Here is a 19,539-nt window from a genome sequence, read left to right on the forward strand (position 1 = left end):
CCCTCTGCAGTGTTCTACCTTACACTGGGAACAGCAAATAGTTACAAATGGCAGTGGTTCACCTTGGCACTGAGTCCAAAACACAAAACCCATTGGCTGCCCCAGCTCTACCAACAGCAGTTATCCAGTGTCAGGAGGACAGGGGGAAGGAACTTCTTTCCAGTTTACATTAACTTAGAGCAACATGGGACAATGTGGTAATTCCTCAACCCACCAGGAGAGGGAAACAGTCACTTTAAAAGGCACCTGATGTCTGGCACAAGTGTACGGGCTTCAAACACAGCAACAGCAAGACCAAGAACTGCCGCTCTTGACCCCTGCTTGCTTTGCAGAGATTCCTGCTGGCAGAAGCGACAGTCCGGCATTGCCACTGCGCTTGTGGGAATGCCAGAATCTTGCTCCTCATCTCACTTTGCACGTGCCTAGAAACTTGGATATTATCTTTCTCAGTGCCTCCTCACCTAACAGCCTTGTTCAAAAATCCCTGAGGTTCTATTTTCCTTTCTTCTATTTCATGCTTACGGTGATTTAATGGTGGAAAAGAAAAGGCTATGCAGGGGATTCATGCTGATTTCTATCTCAGAGGCTTTAGAGTGAAGGAAACAACCTCTGTCCAGCTGCAGTTAATGTCTCTGCAGCACTCCAGACAGCATCTGGGAGTCTGTAATGTGTGCATATGTGCATGCAACTCCCAAGTACTGTTATCAATAATGCATTTAATGTGCAGCCTTCAGAGGAGCTGACCAAGGAAGCTTCTTATAAAGAGAAGTCAATCCTTCAGTCTTCTCAGGAGAAAAGTGGTGAGGAGATAGGAAGACTTACCATCTTCATGCCACATCTTATTTATGTCAAGAGGGCATTCACATTTCAGAAAGCTTTTAGCATGAGGCTGGTGCCTAGGTTTGTATTTGGAGGATTAGAAAGCACATTAGGAATATTAAAATACTTCAAATTTTCTGGGATTTTGCTAACTTATACAAAAGAGCTGCATGAAAGGCTACCAGGCCCCCAAAGAACTGTTTCTCTGCACCTCAGATGCCATTGGTATGTCAGAAGTGGTAGGACACACTCAGTCTCTTTACTGCCTTTGTGATGGCTGAGATATTAAACCACAAAACTTAAGCATGCGCAAGGGATTTATTGATTTCAGAGAGGGACAATTAGTCTAACATAGTTTGAAAGTTTCAGGGCCTGTCAGGTTTTTCCACAGAAGAGTAGCCACCTCTGTACAAAAAATGATGCAATCTGTAGTTCACCATCAGGGAAGAAGGTCCCTTTTTTCATCAAGCAAAAGCTGTAGGGGAGGCCACAGGCATAAGCCCACATCACATCCACCCACCAAGACAAAACTTTCGGTCTGAGTATGTTGCCTGAAACATGTTGATTTGAGATTAACAAAAAGTGAAAAAGATGACAGCAACAAGGCAGGTAGTTATGCTCAAGTGATGGCTTATGTAAAATGACCCACTCTGCTGAGGGGCAAGGCTGTTGGTTGAACTGACTTTGTTCTCTAACCAGTCTCTTGCTTGAACAGGCAAAAGCTAAGTCTGACCTAACTCATTGATACAAAGTGCAGATCAGCACCCTCCCCATGGGAGTCTTGCTGTGGTGCTGTGCTAGGGAAGTTCAAGGAATACAAGCCCCTCAGCAGGATGCCAGATAGGAAAACCTGCCCCAAAAAAGCCACAGTATTGCACTGTCCTAGCTCCCTCCATCTGACAAACAGTCCAGCAGTCCTGCCAAGTGAGGTCATACCTATTTCTAGCTCTTGCAACATCCTGAATAACCCCTGAGCCAGAGTGGGCCAGCATTGGTCCTGGCCAGCTTGCACCAGTCACACACAGGATGGGTGAGCTTGCTCTGCTGGGGTGAAAGGAAAGTTGGACCACTGAAGAGCTCCCAAGAGCCAAGCAGAGCAACATTGGCAGCAGCACCTCACCAAGAGAAAAGGGACCACTTTGCTATTGATGGCTGTGTTTACAAGTTTCTATACTACATGGGTGGCAATGCCAGGGTGCCTGCCAGGAGCTATATTTTAGGAACACTGGATACAAGGCAGGAATCTGCTCCCAGGGGCTGGCTCTCCTAAGCACAGCTGCTTCCCCGAGCATCCATTTTGTTCTCTCCATATTTATGATTAAGCCAGTGGACAGGAGGAGTTTTACACCTCCCAGTTCATGCCTTAATTCAGCGAACCCCTTTAAACAGCCAGTGAAGAAGAATAGATACTCTGATGGGAAATTAAAAGCACATTACATTGGGTTCCTGCTGTGCTTTGCCTTTGGAGACATTTCTCTCTCTCCACTGACCTGGCTCCCTAATGAGGCATGTAACTAGGGAATCTCCCAGCAAGTGTGCTTGCAAAGTTCACAAAAGGAAGATGTCCAGGATACCTGCCTGGTCTATCTGTACTTCTGACCCAATCAACCAGCACCACTGGAGGTCAAACAGGAATCAAAGCAATGGCATTGGCAGGAGCAGGCTTAACAGCCCAAGCCTGTTAGGGGAGAGAATGCAGCATTATTGAAGCCCCTGACCTTGAAATGATGTAAATAAGAGTGCGGCAACCCTAGAGGAGATGTAGCAAAGTAGTTATGGCATTGCAAGCAGATTACAAAAATACAGTTAATATACATACTTCCCCAGATGCTTGTTTATTATTATGCAAGACATGTTTATTATGCAAAATGATAGAGCAGAAAAAAAAGCAGAGAAAAAGAAAATGCAAAGACACACTGAGCTCTTAATGTGACTTGGGCTTTTTCAATGTTGTTTAGAATTTTATTGTGCATAATCATTCCCTTATTAGCAGAAATCTTTGAAGTGATTCAAGCTCTAATTTCAGCATTTCAAACTCACAGGTTTATACTGTAAAATCATACTGAGCTCTTGTAAGCAACCCATTTATTTCTTCTGTATTTCGCATCTCTGCTAGGGTTTTCTCAGTCTTTCCAATAAATTATGTATCACAATTTTCCATTTCAAAAATAATTAGAACTCCGAGTTAAACAACAAGGAATATCTGAGAGCAGTACATTTTAGAAGAGAAGTGTTATGCACTTGGGGCAAAACCAATCCCAGCTGTGATGCTGCTGAATTATACATATCATCGTATTGAGAGCTGCAATTTCAGCATACTTGGAGTGATTGGGTGGGCCTGTGGAGGGTCTACAGGCCCATCATGAGCATCTGCTCCAGGAGAGCCAGGTTTGTCACTCAGACAAAACACTTCGCAGGCGCTCCCTTCCCCACGCTCCTGTGAGCTGTTGCAACAGGGTGAAAATGAGAAAGCTGGATGACAAGGAGCAAAACTTCCCACAGAAAGGTTATACAGGAGTAGGAATCAATTCGGTGGTGGAGCTATTAACTCCAGGCAGAGACAGGTGAGCATGTTCTGTGTCTTCTCCTGTTACAATTAGGCTGTAAACTCACTGAAGCAGGACATACCTCTTTATTCTGTGTTCCTCTCTCCTCTGTAACTGCCAGCCTTTGGTCTCAGCTTCCCAAGAGCTAAGACAGCACAAGTAACACCCACTGCCCTTCATTATTCTGTATATTTTTACTTTGGTATTAAAATGCTAACAGTGGATCCTCAGGAGACTTGTGTCACTCCCCAGAACAGGTGCTGTTAAAAAGCTTCATGGACCATCAGGGAACTTACAGCTTCTCTACGTTACAAGAAATCTCAAATGGGAGCACACCAATGACTCTGCAAGTTTGCTATGAAAACAGCATTTGCATCCTATTGTCTGCAAAGCCTGGTGCCTCAGACCAAGACCCATTTTTCTTGCCTACTAAGCACCTAATTTCCCAGCAGACCTCATAAGTAACAATAACATAGTCTGGGGAAAAACAAATAAAACACACACCAAAAGCAAACAAATAAACCAACCCATCAAACAACCCCCACACAGCAAAAAAACACCAGGTGTCAAGTGTAAGTAAACAACGCATGAAAGTCATAAACAGCTGCTTCCCAAGCAAAGAGGCTTTGGCATCTAATGCATTTAGGTCTCTGAAGTTGGCTAGGGATCTATGGTTGGCTTCAGCCCAGCAACCCAACCCCACACTGTCCCTAACTGAACAAAAGAGATTAAGGAAACTCATTGCCAAAGGTATCAGTGTGGCTTGAACACATAGGAGGGTCTGGAGTGTTTCTGCAAAGAGCCTTCTCACCAAGTTCAGCTTTAGAGGACCCCACTCAACCCTGCTTTTGTGCTAATTGGCACTAGGAAGACTTTTCCAAAGGCTGGTTATTCTAAACCAATTCATTCAAGAGTCCATTGGACCAAACTCAGAATGAACTGGCACAAACCATCTCTGAGACCAGGCTGATAATAGCCTCTGGTTTTATCCAGGGCACAGGATGTCATCCAAGGCCCCAGCTGACGCACACAGATTAAACATCACCAAAAAAAACACCCCCACACCAAAGAGAAACAAAACAAACCCACAGTGATGATATGTTCAGTTACAGCCACAATCAGGGATCAAGATGGGAAGAAAAAAAATCAAAACCTACAAAAAAACCCCACCATTTCCTTGGACAACTGCATTTTATCTGAAAGTACTCCTGGGCTTGAGGGTGCTCTAAGAAGTCCTAGCAGGGCTAAGCCTGGGACAGACAGCAGTGGAGGCAGCCAAGCAGCAGAAAACATTAGTTTATCAATGGATCTGTAGGAGTGAACAGTATCTATGGAGACCATTGACCCATTTTTCAGAAATCCCTCAGAAAAGGCTAGTGACAAAAAAAGGTACAGGCACAACAGTGAAGGAAACTGGCCTGAGACAGAGCAAAGCCATAATTTAGGGTCTGCTAAGCAAAGGAACAGGGACAACGTGTCCTTTGGTGTGAGCAGTAATCAGGTCCAGGCAGCAAAGCTGCAGGTCCTGCTCACCCACAGAGGAACAGATCATCAAGTCCTGCCAAAGCAATTCACCAGCACAGTCTTCTGAGACTGACACAGCCAGGCCAAATGTTGGCTTGGAGTGGGACCCTGGCCCCACAAGTAAAGCTGAAGCACCCAAAAGAAACTGAGTAGACTGAGCTCTTCTCAGCCATATCCAGTTCTTTTATAGGACACTGGTCTCATCGTCTCATCTCTTGTCTTTGATGTTATGAGTGGCTTGAGCAACACTCCCTGCTCCTAATGGGCTTTATCCACAATTTTTATTTTTCTTGCCTTGGGGTTTGCTCCAAAGCACAGTGTATTCATTGATTTACTGCTGTAAGACAGACAGAGCCACCAGACAACGTATGAAAATAGGGTCCAGCAAGTTCCATCTCCCTCAAGTAAAGGTGGCCCAGTAGCATCTATTTACTGCAAGCAGAAATCTTGGATCACATTAACAAAATTAACAGTTGAACTTTAATTAGTTCAGCCAGAGCTGAATGCCATCAAGCCACGGCATGTAATGAGGTCCACTTCATTAACCACTGGCCATCACAGTGCATCCTTAGCCTTCCCTGATTAACCTTCCCTATTTAAGACAGGCTCACTTGCTGGGAATAAGCAGGCCCAATTAAACCACCCTCATTTGAATAGATGTGTGATCTGGTGCCTTTCAGGAACCTTCATAGGACTAGCAGATGTGTTTCCTGGACACTTCATCCTCCTGCTGCCCACCATCTCTTGGTATGTCCCTCCCACCCTTCACATCATCTCACTCCTGCTAACAAGAAATCCTTTTCCCCTGCATTGTCTCTCAACTGTCAAACATCACATTTCCAACTCCCAATTTCTTTTTCCTGAGCCTCAGACCTTTCCCTCCCTTGCACTATTTGTTCAGAAAATTCTGACCCTCATTGCTCCACACAGACCACCCAAGGCTGGATGTGGCTCTGGCACACACTGCTTTCCTGCAGTCCTCATTTACAGGGCACTGGTGGTACAAGGAGCCTCAGCTCTGGGCCAGGACCCCTTTATGCCCAGCGCTGCACAAACACAGGGCAAAACATCAGTCCTGACCCCCCAACTATACACCTAGAGGGAAGCACACACAATAATGCAGTACCACACCACACCTGATATTACCTTTAGGACTCCAATAGTTTTACAAAAAGAGCTGGTTTTCATTGTTAGTAAACCAATGTAATTTATTTAGAAGCAGTCATTTATGTTTACTGGGCTATGAAAGAACAGGAAGTGTCTGGCATCCGCAGAGATCCAGATTGATCTCTGTCTCTTCTTGACAGGCAGCCAGTTTTGAGATCTATCTTGCCAGGCATACTAACACATCCACTTGCTGTGGAGACAGAACTTCATTACCTCCCGAGGAAAAGGGGAAAATCCCAACTATATGAGCACTTTAAAACTGATCAGGAACGAAGATGGATGGTAAGAGTTTAGAAACATTGCATTGGAGCAACTCTGACTGTTGTCCTTTCAGTGGTCCTATCTCCAATCTCACATACACTTTTAAAGCAAAGTAAATGCCTAGACAAGAGGAGAATCACTGCACTGTAAATTTACACAAAGGCAGATGAGATTAGAATCTCATCCAGATGCTTTAAGGATATCATAACCACAGAAATGAGAAGTGTATTATTAACTATCACTTTTTACTATGTAGAACCAGAGCAAAGTTATTTGAAGCATAAAAAATTCTGGCAAAGGGCTGCCATATTTAATAAATCACTGAATCAATTATTCACTGTGAAAATCAATTACTTACTTCAAATGAGAATCTTATGAATAACCTCATGCCCTTTCATGCCATCTAAGAAAGTTATAGGGAAATTAGTCAGTAAAAAATGCCTCACTTATCTTTTATGTGCATTAAAGAGACCACACAAATACAGGGAAAATCTTCTCCACTGGAGCACTCTGCCAACAGAACAATCCAGAACTGTTTTAATGAAGTCAGTGTATTGCTGTGGATTTACACTGCAGTCAGAAGCAGAGTATGACCCATTGGGGCATCACTCATGATCAGTTATCCAGGCACAATTCAGAAGCAATTCTGTTCAGTTCACACCATTTCTCAAATATGAAACCAGAATATAACCAGCCAACCACACAACCTGTTCTACAATGTGACCTACATTAAGTAACTACTCAAAGGAACACAAAGTATATCTTCACAGGTCAGGAAATATTGCCATGAATCTCCACGGAGAGACTTTAAAGTGAATATTGCATGTCTTTGCAGCAGCTTCCCCCATTCCTGCTTTTAAAGGTTTGGTGATCGTGACTATTTTCAGAAAAAGCAGCAAGTCCCAATGCAGTCTCCTCCCTCCCACCTACAAAACCAAACCACTCCAGGATCCCAGCAGTGCAAAGTACTTACTGAGCTGTAGAGATATCCCTCAGCGTTCATGGCAACGTACAGACCTGCCTTCACCCCTTGGATTGCCACCACACGAAGACCCACAGGAATTAGATTGAAAAGGGCTGCAGAGGGAAGAGAAAAGCAAAGGTTACAGAGACATCACCCTGTGTGGTCGCTGCTGCTTTTTGCCCCAGGGCCAGTCCACCCCATTCCTGACTCTTGCAAAAGATACTGAACTAGAATCAAAACCCCTGCTTCCAGCTACAGGAAAGGTCTGCAGCCGTGGGGCCAATGTTGAAAGCAAATTTTAAAAAGTACAGAATTTGGCTGCCTCCCAGAAGCTTTAACACACCCATCAGTCTGTCTGATCACTGCCTTTGCAGTGCCAAGGGCTCATACGTGCACTCAAGCTAGTGCATCTCATTGGCCTCCTGTGGGCCAGCTGAGCTGTGGTAACTGCACATGTACCCAGCTTTGCCCCGGCAAACACAACAACACAACTTAGTTTAGCTCGCTCTGAAACAGATTTTAGCCTAGTCACACTTTCTTGCATTTGCCATATGCTGTAAGAGCATACAGACAGTGACCATGGCCAGCAGGATGCAAATTAACTTGACTATGTGTCTATCCCTGCGATCCCTGCTGCTAAAGGAATGAAGAAACTTGGGAAGAGACACGGCTCCACTCCAGGACCGGAGCACTGCTCCTCATTCAGTGGCAGCACTAGACAAGGCAGAAGAGGACAAGACCTTTCAATACTCAATTATACTGCAATCTTTTTGATTAAAGCATTGCAACCACTTCCAATTAATTACTTTATTGCCCAATTCCAAGTAGACCCTGTATCTCATTGAAAGACTTTTCCCATGAGCATATACATTAATGTACAGTCAGGCTTCTGCTACATTTCTAACAGAATGTGCTCAAAGAGGAGAGGACTGTCACTGTTGATAGACTGAATGCTTAGGCATTAGTATGGTTTTGTTCTCACTGAGATTTGCAGGACAAGGGTATCCAGATGTTGCAGGACCCTTTGTGCTTCAGCTTACAAAAAGCTAACTAGACCTTGTCCCAGGTAGCTCAGGATATGGAAAGAGTGACACAGGTTGGGAAGCAGCAGAGGCACAGACACCATGGAAATGCTTCATTCATGGTCTCTTCCCACACAAGTGCCCTGAAACAAGAATAATGTTTTCTGGTTCCCTAGTCATGAGGTCAGACTGCCCTTTCCACATTCATGAAGCATTTCTCATGGCTTTTTAAACACACTCTTTTGCAAAATGCCTGCTTCAAACTTCTCAAGAGCTTGGGGGTGTTCAGATTAGCCCAGGGGAAACCTGTTAATGGGAAGAGTGCAGAGAAAAGGCTGAGTGAGAAAGCATGCAGTGAAGCATTCCTGTTTTCCAGCTGACTATTAAGGCCATCATCCTCTAGCTGATGCATTTCATAGATCATTTACAAAGTTTTATGCCTGACACATCACACTGGAACAAGCACAGCACAAAGGGGTCTTTGCATAACAGTTGTGGGTAAAACAGTCCTTCTCACTGCGCCATCTCTCAGTTCTTTCCCTGGGAGATGGACCACTGCTAACTCAACATTAGCCCTGAAGCATAAAGCAGCTTTTGCTGAAATGGCCTATTCAAAATTCTATAGCTCCTCAGGTCAGGCTAGTGTTAATCCTGTTACAATGAGAGAGAGTGAAGTCTGGCTCAGCATCAACCCCCTGCTCTGAGGAGACTGGTTAGATATGCACACACCAGGTAACACATGGGTTTAACTCAACCATGAGATGTTTCCCAAGAACAACCCTGATGTACAGCATGTGAATTATTGCAGAGGGAAGGACAAAGAAGAAAAAAAAAACATTATAGCAAACATGGAGAGAAAGGAGGGGGAAGAACTGAAACCGCAGCTTGATTCTTTCCTTGCAGGCAGTGTGCTTGTTCCAAAGTCCCAGGAGTTGTACAATTTTTAAGAGAAAAACCAAAGCCCAAAGGGTGTATGAAATGTAAAGGGAAACTGGTTATGTTTGACCTAAAATCGTTCTGGATTTGCTTAAAGGTCAGAGGTGGATACCTTTTTAGAAGTAAAACTTGAAAAGAATCAAGGAGATAGAAAGCCACTGTGCTCGAGATAGCTAACATGTACCCTGGCTAAGCTGGTTTCAAGGCTGCCTCTAAAAAAAAAAAAAAAGGATTCATGAAATGTATTTTCCAATGAAGGCTCTTTTCTCTCTCACAATTCCCAAGGAAGACTGGGTGACTGCCCTCAGTGACCCACCTAAAAAGGAGGCACCTCAAGTCTCCTGAAAAGAAACCTAGCCCCAGCCCCTTTTATTGCCTTTAAGCATCATATTCAGTAAAATCTCAAAGCATACGCTGAAGTCTCAAAGCTAGTGCCTATATTTATGTGATTTTTGTAGAAGGACATTAACAGGTGTATACGGCAAATGAAGTCCAGCCTGGGTATTGGTCTGTGAGCACCTGGAGTTAAGGATGGTGCTACTCTGATACTGCCCCCAGATGAGACAAACACAACCCAGTGTAGCTACTCAGCCATAAACAGCTGCATTATGGCACAGTGCTACTGTTGAAAAACTCACTAACCAAGGCAAGCTTATATTTCTATCACTGTCTCACTACAATAAAGGTCTAAAATCCTCTGCAATTAACAAATCTATTTATAAGCAATTCCCCTTCCCCACTTTTTCTCCCTACTGAAAAATGGAACATATTACTGCTAATAATGAAACAAAATGGGCATCATCATTCATTCCCTACAGCCAATTTGTCTTGCATAAAAAACTTGTGACAGACCATTCAAAGCATTCATTAGGCAGCGTGGTGATAATACCAGAATTAGTGGGTGAGAAGTTCCACTTAGAAGCACCCACAAGTCTCCAAATCTCTCTCTTTCCACCTAGACAGCTAAGGGAGCTAAGGAACAATCCTGCTGGCCTTTGTGTTACAGAAGCAAGATGACACTCATGTCACAAGCTCCCTGGGACCCTGCTCCAGACCATGGTAGCTACAATCACAGCTGTTGGGCAATGCAGAGCATCTCCTGCAATATCCTGCAGAGGAGATGAGTAAGCAGGCAGGGAAGCAGGAGGACATGCATCTGCCATAGGTGACTGACAGCCAAAGAAGTTTTAGGAAGCAAATGTCTTCCTCTGTTAAAAAAGTGGTTTGAGTCAATCAATACTTTATAAAAATCAGACCTGTTTCTGCACTCAAATCTAGAAATATCTTTGAAGAAGCTGAGGCTTTTTGTTATCATGCTTTCAAATGAATATTTCATCTTGTTTTGGAACAGATTTCAAAGCTTTTAAGCTTTACTGTAAGAATGCAAAAATGTGCAGGGGGAAACCCTCAACCAACCTTGAAAGCAAGATCTCACTTTTTGTCAGGAAAAAAAAAATCTGGTTTACATGAAACAGCAGATTTAGAGATAGGGAAGAGGTGGTAGAACATGACTGGCCACAAGGTGTGCTGATGTGAAAAAGAGAGAAAATTTAAGACATTTCTGAAACCCTCTACTGCAAATAGTAGATTTGATATGCCACCTGCAACTACATGCTGTTCTATTTAATGGGCAAAAAAGAAAAAAAACACAACATTGAATATTTCTGCCCATTTTCCTTCATTATGCCTTATTATTTTCAGCCATCAGTAGATTTACACCTGACCCTGTTTGCTGATGATACTCCTTTTAGCAAGCTCCAGTGCTAAACCCTTTGGCCACATGTATGTTTTTTGCTGTGATGTCAGTTTATCAGCTGCATAACACGTTTTTAAAATCTGAAAAATACTTGGCTCTGGGTCTGGGCTAACTTATTTACAGAAACGGAACAGTAAGGCAAGACATACCATATACAAGATGTGGTCCAATACTCAGCTGATTTAAATAGCAGTAAAAGATAGGAGCTAAATTAATTTATACCATGTGATTTGTTCTGGAGCAGGACTTAATCTTAAGGGTCTCTTCACACCATAGTGATTCTATGATTTGTGCTGCATGCAAACAAGAACTAACAGAGGATGCAACATGCAACAGCAACCTTGGTGCACCATGAGATGGGGAGCTTTAACATCCTGAGGGGAATGAGGAAGGCTGCTAATGTGATCAAGAGGCTGTGGTGCAACATATGAGAAGAAACAGAGTGAAATGGGTTTGCTTAGCTCAAGAAAGGGAAAGATAACATTGACAGAGACAGACTTTTCTTGGAGGAACACCATGAAGACAAGAGGCATTAGACAAAAGCCTCAGAAATAAATTATGACTGGGTATAAATAAAATTCTCTACAATGAGAATAATGCAGCACTGGAACCAGAGAGGTTATGAAACCATGAAATAGCTCATTCCTGGAGACATCTGAAATAACTAGACAAGGCTTTTGTGCAGCTGAAGATAACCCAGCTCTGGGTAGGAATGTTGGACTAGAGACCTCCAGAGGTTTCCCCAATCTTAACCTTTCTGTGTTTCTGGGTGGAAAGCCCCAAACAACATCCTAAATGTGCAAGGCTGTTTCCACCTGGTCAGCATAGCTGACCTGTCCTTTAGATACTGTCCACTTGCTGAGGCTTTTCAGACATTCAGGAGGATTATGTTGGCAAATTAACAAGTGCATTTGCTCTCACAAAGAACAGGAGTTACCCTGTTCAGCCCAGGAAAGAGCAATAATGGTGCAAGCACTGAAAGCAGAAGTCAGTCCTGAAAGACCATTGGAGATCAACAGAGCTGGTAAGAAAAAATACTGCCTTAAATTCAGGATCATATATAACATTAAGAACGCAAGCAAGAGCATCATACACCACGAAACTACACTCTAATTAAAATAAAATTATTCAAATATACCAGTGCAAGTAGGCAGAGAATCTGTCTTCTTGCTTACATTAAGATGGCATGCCTTTAGCTGCATGGTATAAGGAACAGATGTCCCAAGCGCTGTTTAGCGGGAAGCTGGCTGGATGCCCATTCAAATGCCATTAGAACTTGGCTTCTGGGTTTTTTTTCTTTAAGTGAGAGGAGGTGGAAAATAAATGCCACCAGCCTCTCAAGAACATACATAAAATGGGCACCAGATAATTAATTTTAAAATTGCTTAAATATTAGCAGTTCCTCTTACATAAATAACTGGATTTTTATTAGAACTTTTAATTGCATCAGACATATCTGAGGGACATGTCGTGTCTCACTTTAAACATTTATTTTGCCAGAGTAAACCAACCTAATGTATTACACAAAAATTAAGTTTCCTTTCATAATGGTAATTTGAATAATCAGTGTGTGGCTACAGAATGCAGAGCAATGTATGGAACACGGTGTTCAACACATTTTAACTATGCTATGATGACTTCTGCATGGAGAATAGACGATCATCCAGGGTGGGAAGTACGCTGCTGTGGCCATCAAGATTGTCCTTCTCTGTCAGTGGACGAGAGTTAACCCACCCCTCTCCAGGGACAGGGAAATACTGCTCATCTAATCTTTGATCGGTTTTGCCCTTGCACAGAGATAGAGCACAGTGGCTGGCCAGGAACCTTCTGGAGCCATATTTTAAAACAGAAAATATCAGTGAAGTAAGCCTATAAGCTGTTCACTTAGACAAGTGAGTTTTGAGTTTTCTCTAGTCAGAAATTGAGATGCTTGGAGGAACAGAAAAGGAAAAAAGATAGTGTGCTTTAATTTGGCATTTCCAAAGGGAAAGATATGATTTTGATTTGAAGCTGTAACTGGAAGCTTCATATAATATAAAATGTTTACTCAAACTGAAGATTTACAAAAGAGTGTGTGGTAAGAAAGCACATTCTTAAATTCATTTTCAGAAGCCAAATATCAGGTTGCATTTTTTCCCCCCTTTTGATACCTGTGAGATCACAGGATGGGGAATCCTTTGGCCTCAATCTTCACTCAAAAACTTCACTAAAATTTTCAACACAGCCCATGACTTTGAGCAAGTGGCTTGGCATACTTAACCTAGATGCCTCCTGTCCCACCAAGCTGCCAAGGCAAAGCTGCCATCTCACCAAATAAATTTACGCTCTAGAAGTGTCCTTCAGCCCATCTATTTCCAATGGAGACGACTGGGTAGAAGTGGCTCACAAGTACTCAGCACCTTGCCAAACTCACCTCTAACATTTCTACCAGGATACATAAGAGATGTTCGGGCAACTGGGGCCCACCAGATGCAGCTTCTCTCATCCCCCACCAGCCTGAAATATTGCAGAACTGTTCTTACATTTTATTCTCCTCTGCTGTTTACCTAAATTCATCTCTGCTTCCATTTAAGCCCATTACTTTGTTGTTCAGTTCTCACTGATAGATGAGGGTAATGAATCCCTGTCATCTCTAGCAGCTCTTCCCATGTCATTGACAAATAGGGCTCCAATGGGATTTTCTGCAGATTGAGAACACCCTATGTCTTCTTTCTTTAAGAAAAAACATCTAATACGACCTAACACTGGGTCATTACTCACTCACTAAAGCCCATTGAACTAATCACATATATTGGTGTCTGCCTGAGAAAAATCGCAATGCCAGACTCTTCTTCTAGGAAGATATCCGCTCAGTCTCTCATGAACTAAAAGTGTGTGTGGGGAGGGCCACAGGTTCTCCTGCTCCAATGCAGATTAAAAGTTGTGTCATTACAATTTCTGGTACTTCATTCGATCAACACCAGCATATGAAAAAAGGGGGACTAAAGCCTGACACATCTGCTACAGACCAAGTTTCTGATGAATTAAGCCTTTTGGGTCATTTCACAAGGGCTTTGCCAGCCTCCCGTAACTTTAGTTGCCATCTTCTCAAAGCTACTTTTTCACAAGCTGCTCTGCACACAGACCCCAGCCCTGAGCTGGCTGCAGCGGAACAGTCCCACCAAAGCACCCTGGCAGCTTCTTGGGGATGGGGCAAGCACCATGGATGTGGGTCTGCAGCCACCTTGCACCCTTGTCCAACACACCTTCACAGGACAACACCCATGCCCTGTGATGTGTGCTGCACCACTGCAGAGACCTCTCACCCGCAGCCCAGCCCCTGCCTTCCTGAAGGAACGATGCCTTCAATCCAGCTTAGCACTTCTTTGAGTTAGAACATAATTTGTCCCCAAATTAAGTAGGTTCCACCTTTCACAAAGTACATGAAGTTTGTTTGAATCAGCCCTACCACACAGATTAACTTGTGTTCATCTCTAGTAAGGACTGGAAAGACACCTTTCATGCAGGACAGGCTAGATATTATGTCCCTTCAGCAGCAGCACAGGAAGCTTCAAACCAACTCAGAATGACCCAAATTGAGACTTAAGTCTTACTCTGTTGATGCAGTTTGTGGTACCAAGTATCTGAGCTTATTACTGCCCTCTCAGAAACATCAATCTGATTATGAAATGAAGAGTGGTGTAGAAAATATTCTACACCTTTAACCTTTTGAGGAGCTTTGGTATTGACAAAACAACTTATTTTGCAAAAGAAATATTGGCTACTGCTTCACATTTGTTTAAACCCATATTGCCCCTGCACATGAGCATCAATTTTAAACCTATATGGCTTGCTGCACTTCACTATCCTTTGTTGAACAGCATGAACCCAAATCCTTTGATTTGATACCTTCAACCTTGACACAAGCCTCAAAGCACTAGACTTTAGTGAACAGCTGTTTTTCTCCAGCCTGGAAATTCCTGATGTTGGCTTAATTTTTCAGGATAAAACAGTGAAAATTATTTTCTCCCCTTCTCCTTGGAGAGAGAATTCCCTGTATCCTTTACCCATGTGGTATGTGTATAAATATAATCCCCTTTCTCTTCTGGCAGCAATTCAAATCATGGGTTTTATTCTCCACCCCACCCAGATGGCAGTTACAGAATCGGGGTGGGAGGGAAGAAGATCGGAGAGGAAACATGAAATACAGGCAAGATTTAAAGGGGAAGGATAGATAGGAAAAATGTGCAGAAAACAGCTGCCTTCTTCCTAATTTGATCTTTTCAAAAATAAAGCTGCATAAGTGAGATCCACCAGGTGATGTATTTGACTGTAACTAGGTTGCAAAACAGGCTATTTTTTTCTTACTGTAGTCACTGTTTTCATCCTTGGTCCCATCAATTGTACCATCTGGGTGCATCTGCAGGAAGTATTCCTGCTGGCTGAATAACCTTGTCACAATTCCTTTCAGCTGGGGTTCTGTAAAAAAATAATAATAATTATTATTAGATATACCAAATATGCAGCAAGTAGCAAGAGACGCAATTTGCTTGGCCCCCATTAAGCTCTAAGTAAACGCAGAAGTGCTTGGCAGATAAGACAGCTTTCTGAGATTCCTTTCAAGTGTGGTTGTAAAATATTCATATAAACATAGACACAGGCAAATAAAATGGAGACCAGGTGAGCAGGCAAAATGCAATCCATAGCTGGTACAGCAGAAAATAACAGTTTTATGGAACATCGTTTTGCCAAAAGTTACCTACCAAATGAAAGTCTTTAGACACCTTATGTATTCTAAAGATGCCACTTGTTCAGAAGATTACTTGCCAGCAGTGTTGCAAAGAATTTGCTTATTGTTTCTTATGCTGCCTGTGAAGCCAACTACTTTGCTTTTTGTATGGTTGATTCACTATTGTGCAGTTCCAGTTTTATGCCAATGAAATTCTAGTTAAATCAATGGTATTATAGTGGTGTAAAACCAAAGTAACTGAGTGCTGAATCAGGCTGAATTAGCCCAACCATGTGGGACTTGGGGAACAAAATCCTGAAATGAACAGATGCAAGACACCTGCAAAAATGACATCTGAAGCATTTATGAGCACCTTAAAACATCTGTTTCAAAATCCTGCATGTTCCTCCCTGCTAAAACACATCACATACTTTGGTACATGAGACTCACTCTTTGCTTCTACCAGGGTCCCTTCCCAGACCATGTAAATCATGAGCCAGCCCAGGGCTTCCCTATTGCCTCTGCAATATTTGTACCTGTGCTGAAGAAGAAAAGTAAACCACAAAAAAAAAAATGCAGAAACAATTTGAGCTCACATGACCGAGGTCTGCAGCGTTACTGCCTGTCTCCCTGACGTCCAACTGATCAAACACAAATTAAGTGGTCAAAAATAAATTCACTTTTAATCATGTGAGTCTTACAGTCTGTCACAGGCACTGCTTCTGGAAGGCAAGCTAGCTGGCTGCACATGAGCAGACACCCTACCTGAATGGCAGAAACCCTCCTTGTGTGACAGGAGTTTGTAGTTTTATGTGACCACCCACCAAAAGTAAATAAGACAGACCTAGTTATTGCTGGCTCAATAGACAGGAAAAAAAATCCCACACAGCATACCAAAACCTCGTCAGCCTCCTGTCTTCCATGCCTCTAGTGAGGCTGTTTAATAAGCCATAGTCCTTATGTAACTCTGGTCACGTTGCGTGTTAAGTGTTTCCATCAGGAACCCCATCTCTAATGCTTCTGCACCACCCTGCACAGCTCCCACCCCGAGCATCCGCACAGGCAAAACCCTCTACAGCAAACAGGGATCCTGGATGCAGGTGCAAGGGTTTCAGCTTCAGCAACCCCTCTGCTGGCTGGAGGAGGGTCAGGTTCTATTATGTAGCCACAAAAGCCACTGAATAAATCAGTATCAGCTGGTTTCTATGTTGCCTTAAAAAGCGATTCATAGCAACAACAGTGCTGTAGACTGCAGGCAGGCTTTCTCCCAGCAAGACTCAGTGCTGGGACCTTCTGGTAAATACATACAATTGTACTGGCGATCTACTAAGAGCTAGCATTGGTCAAGCCGATATATATCAAATTGAGACTTAGATTGAGCCAAGTATTTTGCTTTCTTCTTAGCAAAATTAAATATCTATTTTGTTGAATGTAGGATCTTAACTTGTTTTCTAACAAGCACATCAAAACTGGAGTAAATAAAAAGCTGTATTCTCAGGCACAGATGACTGCACCACCCTCCTCAAGCCGGTACCCTTCCTCTCTTATCTAACAGCACAATACTTAAGGCACTATCTGATAGGAGACCTATGACTGAGTCCCTAAAAGAGTCTTAGCCTCATTTTTACTCTCTACTTAAATTCTAATGCTTAAGTACTTCACATAAAATGGAAGAGTTCTAAGCAGTAGAGATTTAGAAGATGTTCCTGCAGCCTGATGCTGTGTACTGGGGAAGGGGGGAGATCTTGTCTTAAAGCCCCTCAGGGATAAGAAGAGGGCAGATACAAAATAATCCCGACCTTTTCCCCTTTCTTGGAAAGATGATTTAGCTTACTACAGAATAGAAAGCCCATTTTCTTTGGGGTGCAGACTACACTTCAATCATGCAAATCATTTTGGATTAACATGAAAACTTCTCCCACTTTCACTACATAGCCTATCAAGTATAGCACAAATCTGCTCATCATTAGGAGCTTCATGTCATTTTTAGAGTTTATCTGAACGCAGCCAAAATCCCCTGAAGGTCCCCCCACATCTTTGCTATAGATGCAAACGCCATTGCACCAGAAGGCTCACTGTCACCAGAGTAAAACAGGATAGAGCCCCAGGGTCACTTTTTGTAACTGAACTGACATAGACACATGGCCAAGTCTGATTCGAGCTTTAACAACTGCCCTCTTTATAATCCCAGGCTTTTCCGAGTCAATGCCTGCCTAGGGTCAGGCCGGAGGAGAAATCTTATCTTACATGTACTTTTTTTTTGACTTGACCTCATCTTAATGAAGTTTGAGGCTCATGCCCAAACTCAAAGGGAATGGAGAGCTCTCAGCCACACACAAAAACACCACATTCCTCCTGGCCCTAACACAGCCTGACAGCAGCAGTATTCCTATCTCTCCTTACTGCACAGATCCTCTGCTGCAGGAGCATCCCTGCTCCCCAGACTCAATTAGAAACAGCATCAGCAAACAAATGCCTTTTCCAGACATCAAGGAGTCAGAAAGCACTTTGGAAACATACAGATCTCTTTTTCCCTGGTTTCCGCATTTCCTTGGGTCTCTTTCTCTAAGAAGCACTGGTGAGCAGCTGCACCTTTAGGCACCTACCTGAACTGAATACAAAAGCCGGTCAGAGACATGCACAGCCAACACTGAGTTCTCTCCTCTAGCACAGGGCACAGCCCAGGAGGGTTGGGGAGTTGCTTGGGCAGTGGGTGATTTGTCTCACATAGTACGTTCCCTTTGCACCCCAAAAATCAACAGGCAAGCCAGGCCAGGTGCATAGGGTCTTGAAACCACCTGCATCTCTCTACTGATTGCAAAGGAATCAGCTTGAACAGAAGCAGCTACGCTGGTGACAACAGCCAGCAGAGTAGCTGCTTCCCACCAGGGAACCTCCTGTCTCATGTCTGGGCATAAAGCAGGACATTGGGATTTGTCATTTCTACAGCAAGTGGTGTGGCTGGGAGGCCTACAGACAAAATTTTAGGTGAAGGCAGCTTTTAACAGAGAACAAAGATTTACCCATCTTTTCCTCCCCAAGCTCACTATAAAGTTATTACCTGAAGATGGAACTGTATAATCACAGGACAGGATTTTTCCTGCTAGCCCAGAGGCAAAATTCAACACACAACTTTTAAGGGACATGCTACTTTTGTCATATCATATATTTTAACATTACTGCTTTCCACCTACGGAGAAATTTTATCTATCTTCCAGCATTGCTATCCGTTATGCTGCAGCAATCATGCTGAAAAACTCAGTTTGTAGAAAAATCTCAAAACCAGCAGGTCAGCTTGTCAATTAAGGATGGTGGAAGATGCTTATAAGTCTGAACAGAAGGCAGAAAGACAGTGAAACAGACTGAGAACTTTTCCCAGTTTTGCAATTAAAGAAACAACCATTCCCAGCAGGCAATACTCCCAATAGGCAATAGTCACAGTGCTTATTGGAGCACTGATGAAAAAAAAAATAAATAAAATAGAACCCTACAACCTTGATACTTTTGTTTAAAGTCCCCTCAACGATACTGCTCCAGGCTATAATCAATAAGCGAAAGAAGCAAACCATTTAAAACAGAAGACAAAAATGCAGCACAGGTAAGCATAAGCCCTGCCATGAGCACTTTCTTTCTATAATTCACAAAATTTACCAGGAATCAAACTCAATCCTACTCTCTAACCTCATCTGTGCGTAGCAAGGGGAACTTAAATCTTATTGCTCTTAAAAGAGCAATACTGCATAACGCACCTGGGATAAACTTATTCCTCCCACTCAGGCTCCTCCATACACTCTATTTTGCTGGAGGAGCAGATTTCCCTGAAAAAAAATGGAACT

The 19,539-nt window shown here is 43.0% G+C and overlaps 1 protein-coding gene across 3 annotated transcripts in view; it reads right to left on the reverse strand.

Annotated features, from left to right (window-relative positions):
* FGF12 (fibroblast growth factor 12) overlaps positions 1 to 19,539 on the reverse strand; it is a 216,506-nt gene that overhangs the window by 58,601 nt on the left and 138,366 nt on the right. For all 3 annotated transcript variants that reach the window (XM_082056004.1, XM_082056003.1, XM_082056002.1), the window contains 2 exons: positions 15,343 to 15,453; positions 7,291 to 7,394 (listed from right to left, as the gene is read on the reverse strand). In XM_082056004.1, coding sequence (XP_081912130.1) covers positions 7,291 to 7,394; positions 15,343 to 15,453 — 215 coding nt within the window. The remainder of the gene's footprint in view (positions 1 to 7,290; positions 7,395 to 15,342; positions 15,454 to 19,539) is intronic.

This window comes from Streptopelia decaocto (genome assembly GCF_964273445.1).
Source record: "Streptopelia decaocto genome assembly, chromosome: 6".
NCBI lineage: Eukaryota > Metazoa > Chordata > Aves > Columbiformes > Columbidae > Streptopelia > Streptopelia decaocto.